Source organism: Pelophylax lessonae (assembly GCF_965119305.1).
Source record: "Pelophylax lessonae genome assembly, chromosome: 1".
In the NCBI taxonomy this organism is placed as follows: Eukaryota; Metazoa; Chordata; class Amphibia; order Anura; family Ranidae; genus Pelophylax; species Pelophylax lessonae.
This window is the reverse complement of record NC_138768.1, coordinates 85,043,288-85,066,174: the sequence shown is the minus strand read 5'-3', so window position 1 is coordinate 85,066,174 and position 22,887 is coordinate 85,043,288. Positions and strand designations below refer to the sequence as shown.

Sequence of the window (22,887 nt, the reverse complement as noted above, 5' to 3'; positions counted from 1 at the left end):
AATGGTGCATTTTTTTTTTTTTTACCCGGTTTATTCAGTAATATTCCATTCAGTCCCGGTAACATTGCTTCATAACCCATAGAGGCTAGTACTAGAGGACTGATAGGTTTAGTTTATTAATAATCAGTTTTGCTACATATTAACTCTTGTGCTTCGAAAGCCTGAAGGTATCCTAGAAATGTTGAAGGTCAAGTTCAAAGTTTTTCATGTAAAAAGGGGAAATGACAGTGTAAGGGTTTAATGTTAACATTCATGTTGGTGGCTTGGGGAATAAAGGTATTAAAGTGTAGAAGATGAATGTAAAAAGGAAAATGCTGATTAAGGAATACAAAGTAGGAGATAGACATTGTTCGTTACTGCTCAGTGTAATAAAGTTTTATGGCACCTTATTAGAACCATGTATTCCTTGTAGGCAGATTCACACACTCCGGTGTATCTTTCACCTTGAACCACCTCTTGAAGGAGAATTGTTTGACAATTTTTATCTTTTTATGTGACTGGTTAAATTAATACTTGAAGGAAATCTGTACCAAAATGTTTAAACCTTATTCCCCAGGAGACCAATTGCATTTGGTTCTGTTCTTACGGCCTCTTTCCGTTAATACCGGCTGTATCTCCAACCAAGTCTAGAGCCCAGTTTGTGTTCCTTTGGGATTGGGTGGGAGGCACAGTTGGCACGGAGCCCCTGCTTCCAGTTTAAGCTGACTGATCTTTACATTATGAATGAACAATCAGCACTGCAGGGCTGTGAGATAGATCTACCAGCTGTTTGTAAACTTGTGCTGCATTGGCAGCTCTATTACACAGCCCCTACAGCACTTATTGTTTTATCATAATGGCAGGAGACAGTGCGGTCAGGCTTTGTTTATAAGCAGCTGCAAATAGATCACGTCATCTATGCAACGCTGAGTGACCTTTCAGTATTAGAATGTACTCTTAATACTGTCAGGGCTGGTGATGTGTATGATATAAGCTTTGCAGCGCTTGTGGTTCTTTTGCAATAGTAAGATTATCCTGCACTCTGAGCTATTGGCTGGGGCTGTGTACGTTTTGGGCTGGGTTCGCACTGGTGCGATCAGACATCACATGTGATTTGCATTGCTGTGCACGTCGCATGCAATATCTGTGATGCGAATTCAGCCATACAACTTATTTGGCTGAAATGGCCATTGCTTTGGCACCAAAATGGTGCTGGAGCCTTTTATGGTCTGCACTGGAATTGGATCGCTTGGGTGTTCACGCCCATGTGATCAGATTCCTGCATTTCAGTTCGCACTGCAATCTGCAAACTGATCCGGGGTGGCATTAAAGGAGTTGTAAAGGCAGAAGGTTTTTTATCTTAATGTATTCCATGCACTAAGATGAAAAGCCTTGTGTGCAGCAGCTGCCCCAGGACCTCCGAATACTTACCGGAGTCCCATCTCTATCCAGCGTTGTCCAAGAGTCCCTTGGTCACCCGAGACTCTCCCTCCTTATTGGCTCCTGCTGCTGTTAGTCAGCCAATTAGAGAGAGGGGTGGGATCGAACAGCAGCTCTGTCTGAATGATGACACAGGGCTGCAGCTCGGGTGCCCCTATAGCAAGCTACTTGTTGTGGGGGCACTCAACAGGAGCGAGGGACCCGTGAAGAGGAGGATCCAGGCTGCTGTGCAAAAGCACTGCGCACAGGATTTATAACCTGCATGTTTTTTTTGACTTTACAATCACCTTAATTTTACTTTTAACACTTGCAGCAGATTGCAGATGTCAGTCTGAACCGTCTGCGATTCAGGTGCGATGCAAGAATCCGCACAGGATTAGCAGGCTTTCTCGGATCACACCAGTGTGAACCGAGCCTAAAAGTAGTTGCCGGAACACCTGGCATGCAGCACTAAATGATCTGTTGTGAATGGCAGTGCCGGTCTGCTGACTGTCCTACTGCCCCCGACCCGCACTTTCACTAACCATTCCTTCTCCTTCCTAGCAGCATGGTCAGGCAGTGGTGGGTAAAGGGTCCAACCACACTGGCAAAGGAAGATCCTAATAGGATCAATTACTACATGCAGTTGGTCCCCTGGGGGATGAAATAAAAGCTTAAACATTTTTGGTGAGACTTCAAAGTGTGTTGAGGCCAAACTTTTTTTTTTATTTTTTTTTACTTGTTATACTTCCCTGCTCTGTGCAATGGTTTGGCAAATAAATGCACAATCCTCTTCAGGTTCCCCTGCCAAATGCCTCCGTAGCAAGCTGCTGGCTGAGTGCACTCATGCTTGCTCTCTTCCGAGCCCCACTCTGTCCATAAGACAGAGCGTGGCTCAGCCCCACCCCCTGCTACCTCCTCACTGGCTGTAATTGACCGCAGCGGGAGCCAATGGCTCCTGCTGCTTGATCTCAGCCAATGGGGAGGGAGATGCCCAGGAGAGCCCCTGCTTTTGTGCACATCGCTAGTTTGGTACTGGGCTCAGGGTAAGTATTGGGGGGGGGGGGCATAGAATGCATAAAGGTAAAAAAAATTCAGGTCCATGCACCTTGAGGGTACTGTGACGAGACCCTTGCTCGCTCGACACTCCTCTGCTTCTAGTGAGTCAGCTTGCAGATCGCAACGTCTGATGGTTCGGTCAACCAAGGCTCCGGGATCCGAACTACAGCTATGTGCCGTTCGGAATCCATTAGAACAAACACCAGGCAGGCTGTATGGAATTTCAAACAGGAAGACGTTTATTGGAAGTACACAACACACTTTTATACAGAATTTATAACATCCTGCTCCCAACCCCCGCTTTCCCATTGGTCAATTGCAAAGTACATGCCGTTCTCCTTCAGGTCCTCCTTAGCCATGCAAATGAGGACTTGAAAATGAGTCAGCAGTTATTGGTCCGATAGCTTGATTAGAAGGACTGTTATGTGTAATGAGACAGAGGCCCCCAAGGGACAATCAGTGTACACAATAGCCAGACACTGAACAATGGTTCCATAACGAGCCCCCCCAATACCAATTACTGACAACAGGTGAGTTCTTCAGCACACCCGACAATAGGTGAATGAAAAGCCACCTCAGACAAAAGCAACATTGTTAGACAGTCTCCTCATTGAACTTCCTGGAATGACCATATTAGGAGTTGTACTTCCTGGTCAGAGACCTCATACTGTACAGGGAATAAAAGCTTCATATTACAAGGGAGACATTATTCCTGAATACGACTGTCCCATTTGTAGTAGTCCAAACTATATTCTCAGTGTTCACCACCCTCCTGGTCACCCTGCATCCATAACAGATGGTGCCCCCCAACCTCTCTAGGAATTTGGGGTCCACAACCCCCATGCCCAAAGTGACTCCCGTCACAGGTACCTACAAGAACACTTGATCATCAAGCTGTGTAGCCCCAGGATTCCAGGCTGTGGAGGTGTTGAGTAGTTCAAATAAACACTAAACCCTACCATTCCACAGTTCAGTGCCAAAACCTTGGTGGCCATTGGCAGCTTTGGACTGTTGAGTCTGTGTGTGTGGTTAGCTTGGCTTCAACACCACCTAGGACCGAGAATCTCCACCAAAGAAAGTCAGACTGTTACTGTTCACGTGAACTGTTTTTATAGTAGGGCCCTGAGTGATTACACACTTGTAGGTCTCTGTCCTAGATTTGTTATCTGCATGTAGCGAGAAAGCTACTCCAGAGTCCTCATTAGTTCTCTCCATAGGCGTTTCTACAGAACAGCGTGTTCCACTCTGTTATCACTTCCAGATCAGTGCTTATATATGTTATTTTAATTGTGGTGTTCAAGGTTTTATTGATCAGCCAAGCCTCTATCTGTACTGTTTAAGCCACAGGTGAGCTGATATTTCCGGCTGCTATCTGAGTAATGTGCATTGATCGGTGTTGTGTAGTGCGTGTTCTGTATGTTATGACACACATTCTCACCGTCTTATCTGTTTATTTACATACACTGTCACCATTCTAGCAATGTGTGCAGCATAGAGGCAGCTGGGTGTTTGAAACTGCTCTGTATTCATGTGCCTTCACGCCAGTGGAATGCTTGAGAGAACCATTTAATCTCTGTGGGATCTTTCCAATGGCTGTCTGTAGCTGTGTCTGATTCCAGTGTGCCAGGGCTTTCTTTCCAAGTATGGATCTGACTGGAGATTGCTATTTATTCGCTACTTTTTTATTTTTTATTTTTGTTTGTGTATGTATATATGTATACATTTGCCCACTGACAAAGAAATGATCAGTCTATAATTTCAGTGGTAAGTTTATTTTAAGCGAGAAAAAAAAAAATCCAGAAAAATGTATTTCAAAAAGTTATAAATTGATTTGCATTTGAAGTGATTTATTTGGCCCCCTTCGCAACATGACTTGATGGCAAAACTCTTGCTGGCAATCGGGTCAGACGTTTCTTGTAGTTGGCCACCAGGTTTGCACATCTCAGAGATTTTGTCCCACTCTTTGCAGATGCTTGTGGGTGGCGGGCTAGCAAAAAGCGCACCCCCCCCCCCCGCCTTCCCCGGTCTCATTGGTATCGTCTGATCCTGAATCGGATTTGGCCACCGTGGACGTGGGTCACCCTGCTGGGGTCTGCAACCACGCGCCTGGAATCCTGATAGAGGATGATTCCTCCACTACTGCGATAGCGCACGAAAAGGCGCCGGTGGATGCATGGATGTATCTGTGCATGAGACCCTAAAGATGGAGGGCGCAGCTTAAACCGTGATGGAGTTGAAGGTTCCCTTTGGCACTCAAAAGCCATCCAAAGCAGCAAAGGGGTTTCCTTTCCCTGCCTATTTTGACAGAATTGTCGCTAAAGAGTGGGAACAACCAAAGCATCTGTGGGGTCACTAAGCACTTTACTAGGCATTACCCCGATGAGGAATCCCTTTTACGAAGTGGGCTGTGGCACCGGTGGTGGACCCTCCCAGTTTCCAGATTAAACGAGGCTGACAGGAAGGCTGTGGCCCACACTATGTACACTCTGGCTGGTTTGGCAGTGAGGCCAGTATTCACCATTGCCCTAGTGTTGTAAACTCTTACCGAGTAGGTGAAGCTCCTACATTGTGACCTGGAGGTGGAACAGTACAACCCCCCCCCCCCCCCCCCCCCCGGGCTGCAGGCCTCTTTGGATGCTGCTCTTGATTGCTTGCCTCTGTTGTTGCAGTGGTCCTTCGGCGTGTTTTTTGCCTCAAGCTGGTCTGCGGATCAGACTTCAACAAAGTCCTTGACTGATCTTCCTTTTCAAGGAGATCGCCTGTTTCAAGATACCCTGGATGACATCAATAAAGGGTTCACGGGGAGGGAGAGAGTACTTTTTCTTCCACAGGCTACCAAGGGCAAGGAACCTCGTCGCAGACGTGGGACTTCCTTCTCAGGCCATACGTTTTTTCGTCCCTCGGTTGACTGAAAAGGTCTTTAAGCCTTTTAGGGCCTCTGCTGGAGGATCCAAACGAACCTGGTCTGGCAAGCCAAGATCCAGCTTCTCCAGACCCTGGGGACAAGGCTCCTTCTGCATGAGTCGCCCTCACCTGTATGGGGGTGGGGGGGATGTCTTCGTTGTTTTCCGGACCTGTGGACTTCCCAAGTGCAAGACAAGTGGGTCCAGCTACAAGATCGTGTTTTGCTAGTGCAATTTTTTTTTTTTTGTTCTCTTCCAACTTGCACCTGTCCCCAGACCGCTTACAGGGCCTGTTTGGGGTGGTACAAGACCTCTTCCTTCAAGGGGTGATGGTCCCGGTTCTGACTTAAGAATGTTTTTAGGGTTTTTACTCAAACCTGTTCAGTTCCCTAGAAAGGAAGGAAAAGTGCGTCCAGTCCTGGACCTCAAGGCACTAAATTGCTTTGTGTGGGTACAGAAGTTCAGAATGGAGTCCATTTGACCAGTGGTGACACCCCTGTGTCGGATTTCCTCGCCTGTATCGATATCAAGGATGCCTACCTTCACATTCCAATATCTGCCAGCTGCCAGTCACCAGCATTTTCTCAGCTTTTCTCTGGGAGAGGAGCATCTTCAGTTTGTTACCCCCCCCGGTCTCGCATCTGCTCTTGGGGGTCTTCACAAATGTGTTAGCCCCGGTTCTAGCTTTGCTACGCAAACAAGGGATTGCGGTACTGGACTATTTAGACTCCTTCTGCGAGCGGAGTCTCCCTCAGTATCTGATTTACGCCTTCCCTCTCAAGCTTCTGCCAAGACTTCTACGCAGGATTGAGGCAGAAGGGATTCTGGACTGGCCTCGTCGGGCTTGGTACGCTGATCTGGTGCAGCTGGTCAGACGTTCCTTGGCAGCTTCCTCCCAGGGAGGATCTGCTGTCCAAAGGACGGATCTTCCAGCCTTTACCGTCGCTGGCTTTGATGGCTTGGCTGTTGAACCCCAAGTGCTGAAGGATAGGGGTTTATCTGAGTTGTGATTCCTACACTGATAAAAGCTAGAAAATCTACCTCTAGTATGATCTACCATTGTCCGTGGAAGATGTACTTTGTGTGGTGTTAATCTCTTGGGGTTAATCCATTCTTCTCCGTGGCTCGGATCTTAACCTTCCTTCAACTGGGGGTTGAACAGAAATTGGCCTTGAGGTACCATCATGGGCCAGGTGTCTGCTTTTGGTGGTCGTCTTCCAATGACCTTTGGCCACACACTCCCTGGTGCGTACCTTTATTCAGGGTGTCTAACATTTGGTTCCTCCAGTGTGGGCTCCATTGCTGCCTTGGCATCTTAATTTGGTTCTTTCAGCTCTACAGAAAACTCCCTTTGAAAATATTTGGGAGATTCCCAGAAGGTGGCCTTTTTAGTGGCTATCACCTCTGAGCAGAAGGGAGGGGTGTTGAACTGGCAGCACTATCATGTCATTCACCTTACCTGGTGGGTGGTTCACAGGGATTGGGTGTTTTTATTTTTTTATTTTTTTTTTGCCCCTGTCAATCGCTCCTTCCAAAGGTTGTCTCTGATTTTCATTTGAATGAAGACATTGTATTGCCTTACCTGTGTCCCAGGACTAAGCATCTGAAGGAAAATGCCTTGGATGTGGTCTGGGCAATTGGGATGTACCTGGCAGCTACGGAGTCTTTCAAGAAGTCAGACTTTGCTCATGGGTCGACCTCGAATGGTTGTCTGCTTCCTCTGTGACCATTTCCACATAGAATAGGCCTGAACCACCGTCTGTCTGATCCAACAGGGGGTCAGGTTCCTCCTTTCCCTGTCAAGGTGCATTCTACTAGGGCACTTGGTGCCTTCTGTGCTTTGTCATCAGGCGTCAGTGATGCAGTTTGCAAGGTGGCCACCTGGTCGTCGGTGCACACTTGGGTTGGGATGGGTTGGCATCTGCAGATGCTGCTTTTGGTTGCAAGGTTTTGCAGGCTGTGGTATACTGATCCTTTTTGAGGGTGGTTGGTTGGGCTCCTGTTGCCTAGTTGGCTAATGTTTAGTCTTGGGATTTTTTTTTTTTTTTTTTTTTGTTCTAACCCCTCATGTTTAACACTGCTTTGGGACGTCCCAATTGTTATGAATATCAGGATCTGTGTCCGTCAATGAACGAAAGAAAATGAGATTTTTGACTTGCCGTAAAATCCATATATCTGATGTTCATTGACAGAGCACCCACCCCTCTGTGGAGTTATAATTCTCCTGACACTGCTTGTAGCAAAGCTGAGTGGCTATAGCAGGAGTATACCCCCTGGGACTGCCCATGGGTGTAGTCAGAATAATTTTCTGCCTAGTGTCCTACTCCTGTCGGGGGTAGTATAACCCAATAGTTATATCAGGAGCTGTCCATCAATGAACAGAGGAATGGATTTTACGGTAAGTAAATAATCCAGTTTTTATATTCATTGTAATGGTTTCATTTTGAGATATAGATATACTGTCTGCACCAGGTTGCTATGGCATCCCGAAACTGCCTCGATGTCAGCAAGCCCCCCCCCCCCCCAAACGCCAGACATGCAGCTCCAGTTTCAACATCCAAAACCAAAAATAAATCAAGCTCTGCTGCTTACCCTCAGCAGAGGCAACTTTTTTACCCTTTCCTCCCCTTACAGACACCCCCCTGCACTCTCTACAGCCTCCCCGAGCAGTGCCGCTGTGCAGAAAGCCTCAGCACATATGAAGGAATCCTAAATGTGGTTCTGTGTTTTTGACCTACTGAAGGAGGGGCATTAAATAATTGTAAAATGTTGCAAACTATTATGCTTTGTCCAGTTCTGCTAAGTAAATCTATATTTTATTTTTTTTATTTTACAATAGTTGGTAAACATGAATTAACAGGCCACAAAGTGGCTGTGAAGATCCTGAACAGACAGAAGATCCGAAGCCTCGATGTGGTGGGAAAGATTCGCAGGGAGATTCAGAATCTCAAACTTTTCAGACACCCTCATATTATTAAGCTGTAAGTATTTTGGTTTAAAACACCAGATCTAATCAGAGTTCAGCTTTTAACTTTTGTGACCCACAGATCGTCAGAGGATGTAGAATTGAAGTGTAATTTATGTAAAATGGAGGTTGTGCAATGTGACAACACCCATATCTGCTATGTGCTGCTGCATTGTGTTGCAACCTATTTACATTAGATTTGTTTTGAAACGTTTTTGGGTATGTAGTAATTTGTTTTCGATCTGTTATAGAGGTTATTGTATGGATTTATTGAAACTGTAGCATACATAAGAACTCTGCCTAAAATTTCTCCAAGACTACAAACTTGTGATTATGATATTAAAGACGTTAGAAAATTATGTATGATTAAATTGGAATATCATCTGTTATTTCAGTAATTCAATTCAAAAAGTGACTCCTATTTTATATAAATGCGTTATGCACAGTGATGTTTCACTTACGTCCTGACAGACGCAGCCTTTTCCAAGTTTCATCCCTATTGGGTAATGGCGCCCTCTGCAGGAGCAGGCTAGGTAGTGAAACGTCATTAAAAAGCTTTAAAGCGGTAGTATACCGCTTTTTGCCACTTAACTACAGCTAAGCCTATAATAAGGCTTACCTGTAGGTACAATTAATATCTCCTAAACCGGCACGGTTTAGGAGATATTTGCACTGCATGCAGCCGCTCACGCGCTCTGAAGGACCGGCGGACCTTCAGCTTTCCTTGCTGGGAGCTTGCCGGAAAATGACTCCCGCGCACATGCGCGTGAGTGACGTCATCGCGGCTCCGGCCAATCACAGTGCCGGAGCCGCCGAACCCGGAAGAGACGCCGATGGATCATGTCAGTGCCCACAGCGGCGTCCGGGGGTTCGTGTCGGGGCTTCGTTCTAAGGTAATTCATAATGAGCTAGTATGCGATGTATACTAGCTCATTATGCCTTTGTCTTGCAGGTTTTTTAAGTTTACAACCGCTTTAACTAGACACACCTTAGACATTACCCTCAGACACTTGGAGCTTATTAATCAGTTTCTTGCTGCCGAGATCAGGAGTAGGACCTAAGATACCCTGCTGGGACTCCGGTCTCAGTTTTATTTTTTCTTTGATGAAAAATGTTTTAATTTTCTCACTAACGCTAGCTAGTCAGGGAGATCCTCCTGGAACTACAAGCGACAGCTGGGCTTGGTTTCGCACTGGATAATCAAGATCCTTATGGTACCCCAGCCTAGCCTACAAGCGTGCGCAGGTTGTGATCCGCCCAGGCCTCGCCACGACGGTGCCCCGACGGATGGAGACGAGCCTGCGGAGGTATTTCTTTGCTGGCACTCCTCAACCCTGTTGCAGCGTGCCCTCTTGGCTGACAGCACCCCCACTCAGGGTGGGATCTGAGCTATAGCAGAGCCCGTGGTCCATGGTATGGTGAATGATGCTGGGACAGTCCTCTGGGGGGGGTTGTGATGTGGGCCCACTCCTGGGGATGTCAGAGCTGCAATCTCTATGGTGTCCCCCCTGGCCGTTCTGGACGGATCCTGCCTCCCTGCTCCTTATGGGGGCGCTCTAGTGCTGCCCACTGCATGTGGGGGTGGGGGGGTGTTAAGGCTCTTACCTTGTCCTCGGGGGCTTCCTATAGTGGGTTCCTGGGCTCCTGACTGTCGGCGTTGTTTTCGGCCGCCATTTTGGGTAAGGGCATGCCTGGCTACATCAGTGTAAGGGCATCAGCCATTTTTGCATACCATGGTGCTTTTGGCGCCATTTTCTGTGCCATCTTGGATGTGGGCAGCCGCGTTGTAAGGGCAGCGGCCATTTTTACTCTGTTTTCTCCATATATTTCTATTGGCATCCATGTTTGTGTGGCTCAGGGCACTGTTCAGCCTCCAGTGATTTAGGTCACTTTTGCCTGCCATTTTTTTCACTTGCTGCAGAGAAGCGTGGAGAGCTGTTGGTTTTCTAGATCTCTGGCACTATAAGGGGTTTTCACTGCTTTTGGGCATTGTTCCTTAGACACATTAATTGCTCAGTTATTTAGCATTATAAAGGGGGACTCCAGCAGCAGCACGGGATTGCGGTACGGACCGCAATCACCGTTTTTTTTTTTTTATTTATTTTTTTTTTTTTTTTAAGGGCTAGTGTTCCATTTTTTTTATATTCTGCTAATTTGGAGTCCTAGGGTGACAATTTCACCCCAGAGCTTGTTTGTGCATCCAGGCCTTGCGGATCACCTTCCCTAGCTTCTTTATCTGCAGCCATTGAAAGTTTGGCGTCCAAAGTTGATCTTATGTTTGTCACAGGGTAATGTTCAAAAACGGCCGATGCCCTCTCAATCTTCTGATTCAGAGCCTGACATGGTTGCCACGGACATTGCCCTCCCTCAGGGATCCCTGTCCGCATGCTCAGTCGGGGAGGAGTCCTCCGCTGCAGCGCGGGAATGCACTTGTTCGCTCCGTTGGGGAGACTTTGAACATTGATGATGAGCCCACCCTGTCAGGTAAGCGGGTTTCCTTCGGGTCCCGCAAAGCCCAGAAGTCAGGTCAGGTTTTCCCTTGCCCTGAGGAGTTTAACAATATCGTGAACTAGCAGTGGCGTCGCCTTAAGCACGTGCTGGCAGTGCCTAAGCGGTTTCAACTGTTACCCCTTTGCAGACCCGGTTTCCTCTCGGAGCTCCCGTGGAGGACTCCCCAGGGTTTAAAGACCCAATGGATAGGCGCGTGGAGTCCCTTTCCCGCCACGTGTACTTGGTGGCGGTTTCGCTCCCGTGCTGGTCTCTCAGATGGTTACGGAATGGATTAAGGTGCTTAAGTGCAACTTGGTGGCCGAGTCGGTTCCACCGAATCTCATTGAGCTCACGGACCAAATGGCCAAGGCCATGGTGTATCTGTGTGACGCGGCCCTGGACGAGGCTCCCCTGGTCACAAGCTTATCTGCAGTGGGGATTGCACTCCGTCGCATGGTATGGCAGAAGAGCTGGTCGGCAGACCATGCCTCGAAAGACTGTCTGATATTCCCTGTTTGGGGGAATGCCTTTTTGGTGTTGTGGACAGTGATCACCACTGATGCCCGCCTGACAGGCTGGGGTGGAGTACTGGATACTTTGTGCCCAGGGGACATGGTAGTCGGAGGAATCCTCCTTGCCGATCAATGTTCTAGAGCTCAGGGCGATAAAACATTGCCTGCTCCATTGGGCGACTCTATTTCGCGGTCGTCCGGTTCGGGTTCAAACCGGCAATGCCACGGCTGTTGCTTACATCAATCACCAAGGGGGCACCACTAGATCCCCTGCGGCCAAGGAAGTGGCCGAGATTCTGTCTTGGGCTGAGGAGCATGTTCCAGCTATCTCTGCTTTTCACATCCTGGAGTGGGAGAACTGGCAGGCAGATTATCTGAGTCAGTCCTTGGATCAGGGGAAATGATCCCTGCATCCAGAGGTGTTTTGGCTCCTTTGCGCCTGGTGGGGGACTCTGGACGTGCATCTGTTCGCGTCTAGTCTCAACAAGGTGGAAAGGTTCGTGGCCAGAGCTCGAGAACCTCTGGCAGACGCCACGGACGCGTTGGTGGTGCCTTGGCACCAATATCAGCTGATTTATGCCTTTCCCCCCGATTCAACTGTTCAGGTTCCTCCGCAGGTTGGTGTTGGGATAGGTGCAAGTGATTCTGGTGGCCCCAGACTGGCCTTGTCGGTCTTGGTATGCAGACTTAGTCAAGATGATCGTCGAGCCTCCCTGGTGGCTACCTCTGAGAGATCTGCTGTCAAAAAGGCCGATCTTCCATCCTGCTTTAGTCTCTGGCTTTAACGGAATGGCGGTTGAAGGATAGGTGTTGAGGGACAGGGGTCTCTCTGATGCTGTTTTTCCTACCTTGCTGAGAAATCACAAGGGTTGCATCCTCGCTCCTTTTTGGTGGCGAGGGTCCTAGCTTTCTTGCAGAAAGGTGTGGTACAGCGTTTGGCTTTGGGCAGCGTCCCTTGGCGACTGATTCCCTAATTCGCACCTTTATTCAAGGGGTGCGTCACCTGGCTACTCCACTGAGGGCTCCTTTACCTCCGTGGGATTTGAATATGGTTTTGTCATTTTGCAACAACCTCCCCTTTGAAGACATCAGAGAAATGACTCTGCCTGTGTTTCCCAGAAAGTTGCTTTCCTGGTGGCTATCACTTCTGCTCGCAGAGTGTCTAAATTGGCGGCTCTGTCCTGCCGTTCACCTTACCTGGTCGTTCATAGGAATAAGGTTGTTCTGTGACCCAACCAATCTTTTCTCCCTAAGGTGGTGTCTGCCTTCCACCTCAATGAAGATATTGTTTTGCCTTTGCTTTGTGCGAAGCCTAAGCATCCCAAGGAATTTGCCTTGCATTCGTTGGATGTAGTTCAGGCGATCAGGGTTTACCTGTCGACCACAGAATCCTTTCAGAAGTCTGATTCCCTGTTTGTCCTTCCTAAGGGACCTCGGAAGGGTTCGGCTACAACGATTTCAAAATGGATCAGACAGACTATTCAGGCCTATTCACTCAAGGGTCAGGTGCCTCCTTTCCCTGTGAGGGCACATTCTACTAGACCCGTGAGTGCCTCTTGGGCTTTTTGCCATAGGGCTTCTGTGCAGCGACCTGGTCGTCGGTGCACACTTTTACCAAATTCTACAAGATTGACGTGATGGCATCCTCGGATGCTTCCTTTGGCCGCAAAGTTTTGAGCGCTGCGGTTTGTTGAAGACATGTTTTCTCTTCTGGGGTTAGCTCCTGTTGGTTGAGCTTTTGTTGCCCTGTTGGCCACGTTTTTGTTCTGGCCTTGTTGGCACTTTACCGTTCTGTTGGTTGCATCTTTTCCCAACCCCTTACACCTGCACTTCTTTGGGACGTCCCAATAGCGATGAAACGTTGAAGAGGCTGTGTCGGAGGACGTAAGAAAATAGAATTTTTGTAAGTTACCGTAAAATTATTTTGAGTCCTCTGACAGACTCAGCCCCCGCCCTTCCATTTTGGGGTTTTGTCTTCCTGTACTGCTTGCTACAAAACTGATTAGTAAGCTCTTAAGTGTCTGAGGGTAATGTCGAGAGGGACAGCCCCTAAGCTGTCTAGTTAAAGCTTTTTAATGAAGTTTCACTACCTAGCCTGCTCCTGCAGAGGGCGCCATTACCCAGTAGTGACGAAACTTGGAAGAGGTTGCGTCTGTCAGAGGACTCGGAGAAAATAATTTTACGGTAAGTTCTTAAAAAAATGCTTGCAATAGAATTTTGGTATTTAATTTTGTATTATCGCTTACAGCTAGTGAAAACCCAGAATTCAATATCTCTCGTTGATGGACACAGCTCTCCATTTTTCAGAACCACAGGGTTGTATTGTCCCCACAGGAGTAGGACACTAGCCAGAAAAGATTTTGCTCTGCCTATGGGCAGTCCTAGATGGTATACTTCCACCCTCTTCCACCCTGTTATAGGCCTTCTTTTTTTTTTTTTTTCTGTCTATTTAGAAAGGACACATTTTACTTTTTTAAATGCCTTTTTTTTTTTCCTGCGAGCTCTAAAATCAACTGCCAGACTGGGCGCCGGCCTGGATCTAGATCCAGTGGTCCTCCAGTCTGCCCAGCGAGTGGGTACAGACCACAGCTCTGCGCTAGGTCGGCCGCGACATAGCCCCACAGGACAGGAGCTGGCTGGGGTCACGGTTCCTTCTGGCCAACAGACCTCCATTTTAAATGGTGTGGAACTTCTGTCTAAGTTTGGGGTGGATGCGTGCCTGAGACAGTACGACCTGCGTTCCCCCCCTTTTTTCCTCAGACACCCCTCTTGTTTCATGGTCCCTGTGGGCCTTCTTGGTACCCCCCCAAAAAATCTGGGATAGTGACGGGCTGGGCTTCATGGTTAGGGGTGGGGGCTTGCTGCTTCTTATGGTCCTGTGCCTGGTCCCCCCTCTCCATGCTGGATGGTTTCAAGGCTCCAGGGATCCCTTTGTGGTTGCTAAACACTTTGCTGTGAAGTGCCCATTTGAGGAGCCACTCAAAGTGGACTGTCCCACCAGTGGTGAAACCCCCCCTTATCTCCAGGTTGAATAAGGCAACCATGATTCGGGTAGAGGAATCTCCAGCTTTTAAAGATCCGGCTGACAGGAAGACTGAGTCTGTGGCCTGCAATATATTCACTATTGCTGGCTCGGTGCCTAGGCCAGTCCTGGCCATTGCCCTGGTGTCACAAACACTAACTGTGCAAAACTTCAGCTCCGTGACCGAGAGGGTTAGCGTGTGCACACACCCTCCGCGCCTGCCTTTGCTGAGTTGGTGGGCCAGTTGACCTAGAAATCAGGGGAGCTGCAGCCCCTGGACTGTCTGTTTTGGCAGTGGTGCTCAGGCGTGTTGTGGCTTATGTGTTTGGTCTGCAGACTACACTTTATAAAAAAAAAAAAAAAAAAAACGGGGGAAGAGTACCAGTCTGGGAAAGGGGGGAAAAAAAATCTTGTTGCTGACGTGGCCCATCTTTCTTGGCTCACAAGTTTTTTTTTTTTTTTTTTTTTTTTTTCCTTTTTATAGACCCCACATCTCTCCGTAAAGAGGACCTGTCATGCCCTTATTCCTTTTGCAGGGGATGTTTACATTCATTTGTAATAGAAATGTGATCAAATGAGAATGAGCATGATACTTGGAACAGTGTACTGCATAGAAACCTTGTATATTCACAGAAGAATTTGGCATTTTTAGGCCTCTTGTACACTGGGCTGTTGGCTAGTGTGCCTCGCCCATTGTTTTAGTGTGGCCCCGGAGGGACAGGTGCAGCATCCTTCCTGGTTACGGGCAGGTTGTCAGTCTGTGGCAGGCTGTACCAAGTGGTAGTTGTGTTTGAGGCTCTGAGTTTAAAGATGAATGCCGGAAAACATTTGAACCCTTTTTAATTACAAAAAATAAAATAGAGATGAGCCCCATTTGCTGTATATGCTGACTGTTTACAGTAATACATACACAAAAAACAAGGAGCTTCTGCCCAACAAATGACAATTTGATAATGTGATATAAAGTATAAGGCTTCTTTCACACCGTCCGCCTCCGTAGGCGGATGCGTGCTGCTCAGCGGGGGATCGATACACAGATCCCCCGCTGAGCAGGCAGGTGACAGCTCTCTCTGCTTTGTGTGCGGAGAGGGAGGTGTCGGAGCCCCATGCATCCCTATGGGGGAATCGGATGGAGCGGACCGCCTGTTTGCTCTCATCCGATTCCGTGGACGCATGGAAAATAGGGTTTCCATCCATTCGGATTTCACGGACCGGATCAGATGCGGATGGCAGCGGACAGGTCTCCGCTGACATCCGCTGCCCCATAGGGATGCATGGAGGATCGGACACTGACAGGCGGATCTGATCGGATCGCTCCTGTGAAAGGACCCTAAAGCACCGTATGTCGGCCGAACGATCGACCGTCTTTTGTCCGGTGCTGTCCTGTCGGTTGAAAAGTGCAAAAGTCTGCACACGAATTTTGTCGGCCAACAGCCGACTGCAGAAGTGATGTCATGTGATGGTTAACTTTCCGTGTGTTTTTTCTTTTCTGAGCATGTGAGCATGCCCAATCTTGCTAATCTGCGGTTTGTCGGCCGAATTCTGTACTGACTGGCGAACAATTGGCCGTTCTGGTGACGGCCAACAAATTTTATAGCCTGCACACCCGATTCTGTTCGGCCGAAAAGTCGCTGTCGGAAGCATCATACTAACAAGCCGACAATCGGCCGATCGTTCAGCTGCCGAATATTTACGGCCGACAATCTGTACGTGTACGGGGCTTTAGTGTGTAAGCAGTTTTCAGATTTATAGAAAAAAGTCTAAAACAAATATAAACAAACGTGTAGCGCTTACAATATGTCAAAGTGAAACTTGAAACAGTGAAACCATAATTCTAAATGAGTATTAAGTCCAAAAAAGTTCATAAATAAAATAAAATTTGAAAAAAACGTGTGCATAAAGGAGAACCACAAGTCCCAGCATGCAAATGAGTATCGATCCCTCCAGGACAGATGAGAAGAAGCCACCAGTGGAATAACACAAAAAAGGGAACGGCCGCTTACCAGAGGCTGTTGGCTATCCAAATGGAAGAGCCAAAAAGCGCTTGTAAACAATAGACCACCGGATATAGATCTGACACGGCTGCTCAGGTCAACTCACAGGAGGGCACATTGGGTCCATAGGGTCCATATGCATGAGGAAGTAACAATAGCACATAGCGTAATATTTAAGATGCATTTTTTTAAAAGGTAGTGCACTTAAAAATAACATGCAAATGTCAGGCATAAAAACACTCTCAAGATAGCAGTAGGAAAGCAAACGTCACAGCGTTCGTTTGCTTGAGCCGGCTTGTGGTCGTAGTGTCGGGTCCCGCCCGACATACGTTTTTTTTTGTACGACGTCAATCTTGTGACGAAACGTTCATTGGGCGGGACAGGGCGCTGCGACCACGCCCACAATCAAACGAACGCTGTGGCATTTGCTTTCCTACTTCAATCTGGAGGGACTGTTTTTATGCCTGACGTTTTCATGTTATATGCAAGTGCACTACCTTTTAAATAAATGCATCTTAAACAATATTACGCTATGTGCTATTGTTACTTCCTCATGTATATGGACCATGTGTGCCCTCCTGTGAGTTGACCTGGGCAGCCATGTCAGATCTATATCCGGTGGTCTATTTACAGGAGCTTTTTGGCTTTTCCATTCATTTGGATAGCCAACAGCCTCTGGTAAGCGGCCATTCCCCTTTTTGTGTTCAACTGGTGGCTTCTTATCTGTCGTGGAGGGATTGATAACTCATCTGCATGCTGGGACTTGTGGTTCTCCTTTTTATGAACAAGTTTTTTCCACTTTTTTTCTTTTTATGTGAACTTTTTTGGACTTGGTACTTAGAATTATGGTTTCACTGATTCAAGTTTCACTTTGACATATTGTAAACGCTGCATGTTTGTTTATATACAGTAATACATAACCAGGGTCAGTTGGGCTTTAAAGTGGATCTTGTCATGACTGCAGAAGTGTTACTCAAAACACCCAATCCAAATATTTACCGTGATCCATATTTTCTATAGTCCTTCCAAAAAAGGATCCCTATGAAAATGGGTAGAACCCTTTTTTTAATTGTATGTATGCTGACCACCTTTGTTTTATTCTTCCCCAGGTATCAGGTGATAAGTACACCGACAGATATATTTATGGTGATGGAATATGTTTCAGGCGGGGAACTCTTTGACTATATATGTAAGAATGGGAAGGTAAGACTGGATTTTTTTTCTTCTTCTAAACGACCCCAAATGCATTGGCTTCACTTAAAGGCACTGTGTAGTATTTTCAATCCCTTTAAGATACAGTATACATGTAAGATCAAATAGCAATTTTATCAGATATGTGTATGTGTGTACTATACATTGTGTTTGTGTATATTTTAGTTTTTTAGGCTCCTTTTTATACTTGTGTGACTTAGGATCCAAATTGTGAGACCCCTAGTTGCAGGATATATGAAAGGCTATGTACAGTCAGGTCCATAAATATTGGGACATCGACACAATTCTAATCTTTTGGCATTTTTTTTCAAAATGGATTTGAAATGAAACAAACAAGATGTGCTTTAACTGCAGATTTTCAGCTTTAATATGAGGGTATTTACATCCAAATCAGGTGAAAGAGGTGTAGGAATTACAACAGTTTGTATATGTGCCTCCCACTTTTTAAGGGACCAAAAGTAATGGGACAATAGGCTGCTCGGCTGTTCCATGGCCAGGTGTGTTCCCTCATTATCTCATTTACAAGGAGCAGATAAAAGGTCCAGAGTTCATTTCAAGTGTGCGATTTGCATTTGGAATCTGTTAACTCTCAATATTAGATCCAAAGAGCTGATCCAAAGAGCTGTCCCTATCAGTGAAGCAAGCCATCATTAGGCTAAAAAAAACAAAACCAACCCATCAGAGATAGCAAAAACATTAGGTGTGGCCAAATCAACTGTTTGGAACATCCTTAAAGAGAGAACGCACCGGTGAGCTCAGCAACACCAAAAGACCCGGAAGACCATGGAAAACAACTGTGGTGGATGACCAAAGAATTCTTTCCCTGGTGAAGAAAACACCCTTCACAACAGTTGGCCAGATCAGAACACTCTCCAGGAGGTAGGTGTATGTGTGTCAGTCAACAATCAAGAGAAGACTTCACCAGAGTGAATGCAGAGGGTTCACCACAAAATGTAAACAATTGGTGAGCCTCAAAAACAGGAAGGCCAGATTAGAGTTTGCCAAACAACATCTAAAAAAGCCTTCACAGTTCTGGAACAAGATCCTATGGACAGATGAGACCAAGATCAACTTGTACCAGAGATGGGAAGAGAATGGAGAAGGAAAACTGCTCATGATCCAAAGCATACCACCTCAGTGAAGCATGGTGGTGGTAGTGTCATGGTGTGGGCATGTACTGTATGGCTGCCAATGGAACTGATTCTCTTGTATTTATTGATGATGTGACTGCTGACAAAAGCAGCAGGAGGAATTCTGAAGTGTTTTGGGCAATATTATCTGCTCATATTCAGCCAAATGCTTCAGAACTCCTTGAACGGCGCTTCACAGTGCAGATGGGACATGACCCGACACGTACTGCGAAAGCAACCAAACAGTTAAGGGAAAGAAGTGGAATGTTATGCAATGGCCAATTGAGCATGCATTTCACTTGCTGAAGGGAAAATGCCCCAAGAACAAGCAGGAACTGAAGACAGTTGCAGTAGAGGCCTGGCAGAGCATCACCAGGAATGAAACCCAGCGTCTGATGTCTATGCATTCCAGACTTCAGGCTGTAATTGACTGCAAAGGATTTGCAATCAAGTATTAAAAGTGAAAGTTTGATTTATGATTGTATATGTGCCTCCCACTTTTTAAGGGACAGAGTAACAAACTGTTGTAATTCCTACACCGTTCACCTGATTTGGATGTAAATACCCTCAAAGCTGAAAGTCTGCAGTTAAAAGCACATCTTGTTTAATTTCAAATCCATTGTGGTGGTGTATAGAGCCAAAAAGATTAGAATTGTGTCCATGTCCCAATATTTATGGACCTGACTATCTGAGAGCCACTCCAATGGACAGTACTGAAATTGCTGCGACTTCAGAAAAGATTTCTCGTCTAATTTGATCCGATTTTGACACGATTTCAATGTCTGAGTGCGAGTCTTGCCAAAATTAAGCAACTTTAGAGTCGGCTAGTGTGAAAGGCCCACTTATGTTTTTGGCCACAGTCCCTTTTTGCTCTTAACTGCTCTCTAATTGCTCGATATGTACACAGGCTCCGATTCCTGCATTGCAGGTCTGATGGCTTTGCTGTAATAGTGGTTGTACTTACTGCTCCTTCACCAAGCACAAGCGTTTGAGTCAACATACTAAATGAAAACGTGTACTTCTGTGGCAATTTAATTGAATAAAGAGCGGAAACAGTGGTCTGCTTACTCTAATGGGTTAACTTACAAACTCCTATATTTATGGTGGATGCAAACCCTATTTACTAAAACTTTCATGAGATTTCAATAAAGCTTGTACAACACGTTTCTGGTTCCCTTTAAATTTGCCTGTACCAAATGTAAAAATCGGTGTCACCAGTTTCTTTAACGAAATGGGCGACTGACTAGGGTAGTTCTTAAAAGCTTGAATGAAATGGTGTCCCCACTGTTCATAATCTACACCAGTCTTTCTCAACCGGTGTGCTGCCAAAGGTCCTCGGGTGTGCCGCGGGATCATGGTAGAGAAGGGTTGTCAGATGAGCCTCCTCTCCCGATCCCCTTCCGAACTGTACATCCTCACTGTTAAGGAGCTCCATCGGCCTCGCCAAAGTGAAAGTAAAGGAAGGAGTGTGTATACATGCGTGTATGTGTGTAACCCCAGCTGCTGCCTCTACAGCTCAAGGGGGAGCAGTTGGGGTGTTAAAACAAGTCAACCATGTGGTTTTACTGCCCCTCAAACCTGACTTGTGAACAAGCCCTTGGTTCACATCTGTGTAAATGCGTGCTGCGTGTAAGGCAGCCCATTCATGTCAATGGGCTTCTTTACCCTCAGAAATGCAGGAAAAGTCCCGGATTTTTTTTTTTTTGTGCCACACCAAAAGCACCCCAAGTTTGCCACTGTGTGGGGTACCATTAGGAATAAAGGGCACCCATAAAAAGCAGAGCATTTTTCTGTCCTTAATGAGTGCGATTTTGCACGTGTTTCGCGACACAGTAACGTGAACCAAGCCTTGGACGGGGTGCCTCAAGACTGAAAATACTTTTCAAGGGCGCTCTAACTGGAAAAAGGTTGAGAAACTCTGATCTACACTATGTTCATAATCTGTCCAAGATTAGTGGTGCACCGAAATAATAAAAATTCCAATACTGAAACTGGAAGGTCAGGATGCACTTGGCCTGAAAACAAACTTGAGTTTTTTTTAAAATAATTTTTAAATAATTTGGCTTGAGATTTTGCAATTATTGGCACTTATTGTGTGATTGTACACAGCAGATGTTTGTCAGCAAGTCCTGTCGTATAATTCATGGCCAGGATCTGATGTGTCCTGTCACAGCCCAGAGCCCTGTGTTGATGATCAACACAGGGCTCTGTGCAGTGGGGACGATCGGTTTCTTCTTCTTCTTTCCATATTGTTAGGCTTACATTTAACCCCTTGATTACCTAAGATAACCCCTTCCCAGGCAGTGTCATTAGTACAGTGTATAGTGTATTAGTGTGGTGAGATCAGTCGCAGTTAGTGCGACAGACAATCGGAGTAGGAACTATCACAGTCCCATTATTTAGAAATCTCTAATCGCTGCTATTGGTAGTATAAAAAATGATTAAAAATTCCAATATAAATAAAGGGTATATAACAAAGTATTGAGATGAACTTTTGTTGTTGATCAAATACTTATTTTACACCATAATTTGCAAATTCTTTAAAAATCAGACTGATTTTTCTGGATTTTTCTTTTTCTCATTGTCTCACATAGTTGAAGTACACCTTTGATGAAAACTACGGGCGCATCCACTTTTTAAGTGGGAAAACTTGTACAATTGGTGGCTGACTAAATACTTTTTTTGCCCAACTGTAGATTCTAGGCATGTACACTGTGTGCGAGCTGATTGGAGGAAAGGCGCACGGCTCTCCCCCCCCCGCCCCTCCACATAGGCAGAAGAGCAAAGATACTTGCTGAGCTGTGCTGTTAAATAGACCAGCTCTCTGCTAATCTATTTTATAGCACCCAACCTGACAGATGTGCCCAGGTAAAATGTCATGAGTCTGGTTTACATCCATTTAAGTTTATGAAGATTTTTTTTTTGATTGGATATGTTTTAGAGCAGAAAGTGAGAAATTTTCCACCCCAAAAACTTAGTTTTAACATTGCATGACCACACAATTCCCAGTTAAAATAGCAGTGATACAAAATGGCCTGGTCATGAAGGGTGTAAAACCTTCTGGAGCTCAAGTGGTTAATGCATTACCTGCATTAAGGAAAAAACTTTTCGCTCAACACCCCCACCCCCCCCAAAAAAATAAGACGCCAAAATCAGTTGACTGGTTTGGCCAAGCAGGGTCTTCTGTGCTGCTTTAAGCAGAGAGAACTGTGTAGGATATCGCAGGCTCAGTACCATGGCTTGCATTTAATACATTTTTCTTAACATGGTGAAGTATTAGCAGTTTATAACACAATAACCGAACATAGAGAGGTAAGCATAGGGGAATGGTGTATGGGAACAGTAACTGAAAGTATATATGCTCACTGAGTACATTTACTTTCCTTAAACTCAGAAATCCCAGTTTTCTTGTGCAGCCGCAAGCTCAGAATAGTTGTGGTTTCAGGGAAGTTCCTGTGGGCCTTTCTGTGTGACATGAAACATTCAGGGGATGTTCGCTATACAAGCTGCGTCTTGTGTGCTCTGTGGCCGCCTTATTTTGCAAGTTATATATCAGTAGTCTTATTAAACTGGTAGAATCTGTCTGCATAATAGTTTGCTGGATAATTTCTTTGTGTTGAGGCAGAAATTAACAAGTTTTGATATTTCCTGAATTTTCCAAAGTCCATTTGGATGTTGTATATACCAACTTGGTATAAACCCTGTAGTTCATTGTGGCCCCCAACCATTTCAATGCATACAGCAGAGTCCAGATCTGAGTCAATAGCCCTGTTTAGCTGTTCACGCCACATCATTCTCAGCCCTGTCCAGCTGCTTACAGGAAACCTATTGATCTTCATCACCGGTGTTCTTTTTACAGGAACTTTCCTTTTCACTGCTGGATGATTTTGTCACCAGTACTGAATGTAGCAGGAAAGCCATTGCACCTTCACGCTGACTCCAGAGATTTCTACTACAGTGCAGACTAGAGCTGCACGATTAATCGTATGAAAATCGCGATCTCGATTCACCCCCCCTGACGATCTGAACCTGAGATATGCTCGATTCTTTGCATAGCTGAATAGCAGAGAGAACAGCTGTGGAAAAAAAAAAAAAAAGCCTCCTGCAAACGGCTATCAGCAAAGTCTCCCAGTAACTATAAACAAAAATGATTACATTTGTATCTTTTCCTTCCCTCTGCCAGGGAGAAAGGAAGTTTAACC

The 22,887-nt window shown here is 46.0% G+C and overlaps 1 protein-coding gene across 1 annotated transcript in view; it reads left to right on the top strand.

The window, feature by feature from the left end:
- PRKAA1 (protein kinase AMP-activated catalytic subunit alpha 1) overlaps positions 1-22,887 on the top strand; it is an 81,955-nt gene that overhangs the window by 20,585 nt on the left and 38,483 nt on the right. The window contains exons 2-3 of the mRNA XM_082255682.1: positions 8,200-8,341; positions 17,453-17,546. Of these exons, the coding sequence (XP_082111808.1) occupies positions 8,200-8,341; positions 17,453-17,546 (236 nt within the window). The remainder of the gene's footprint in view (positions 1-8,199; positions 8,342-17,452; positions 17,547-22,887) is intronic.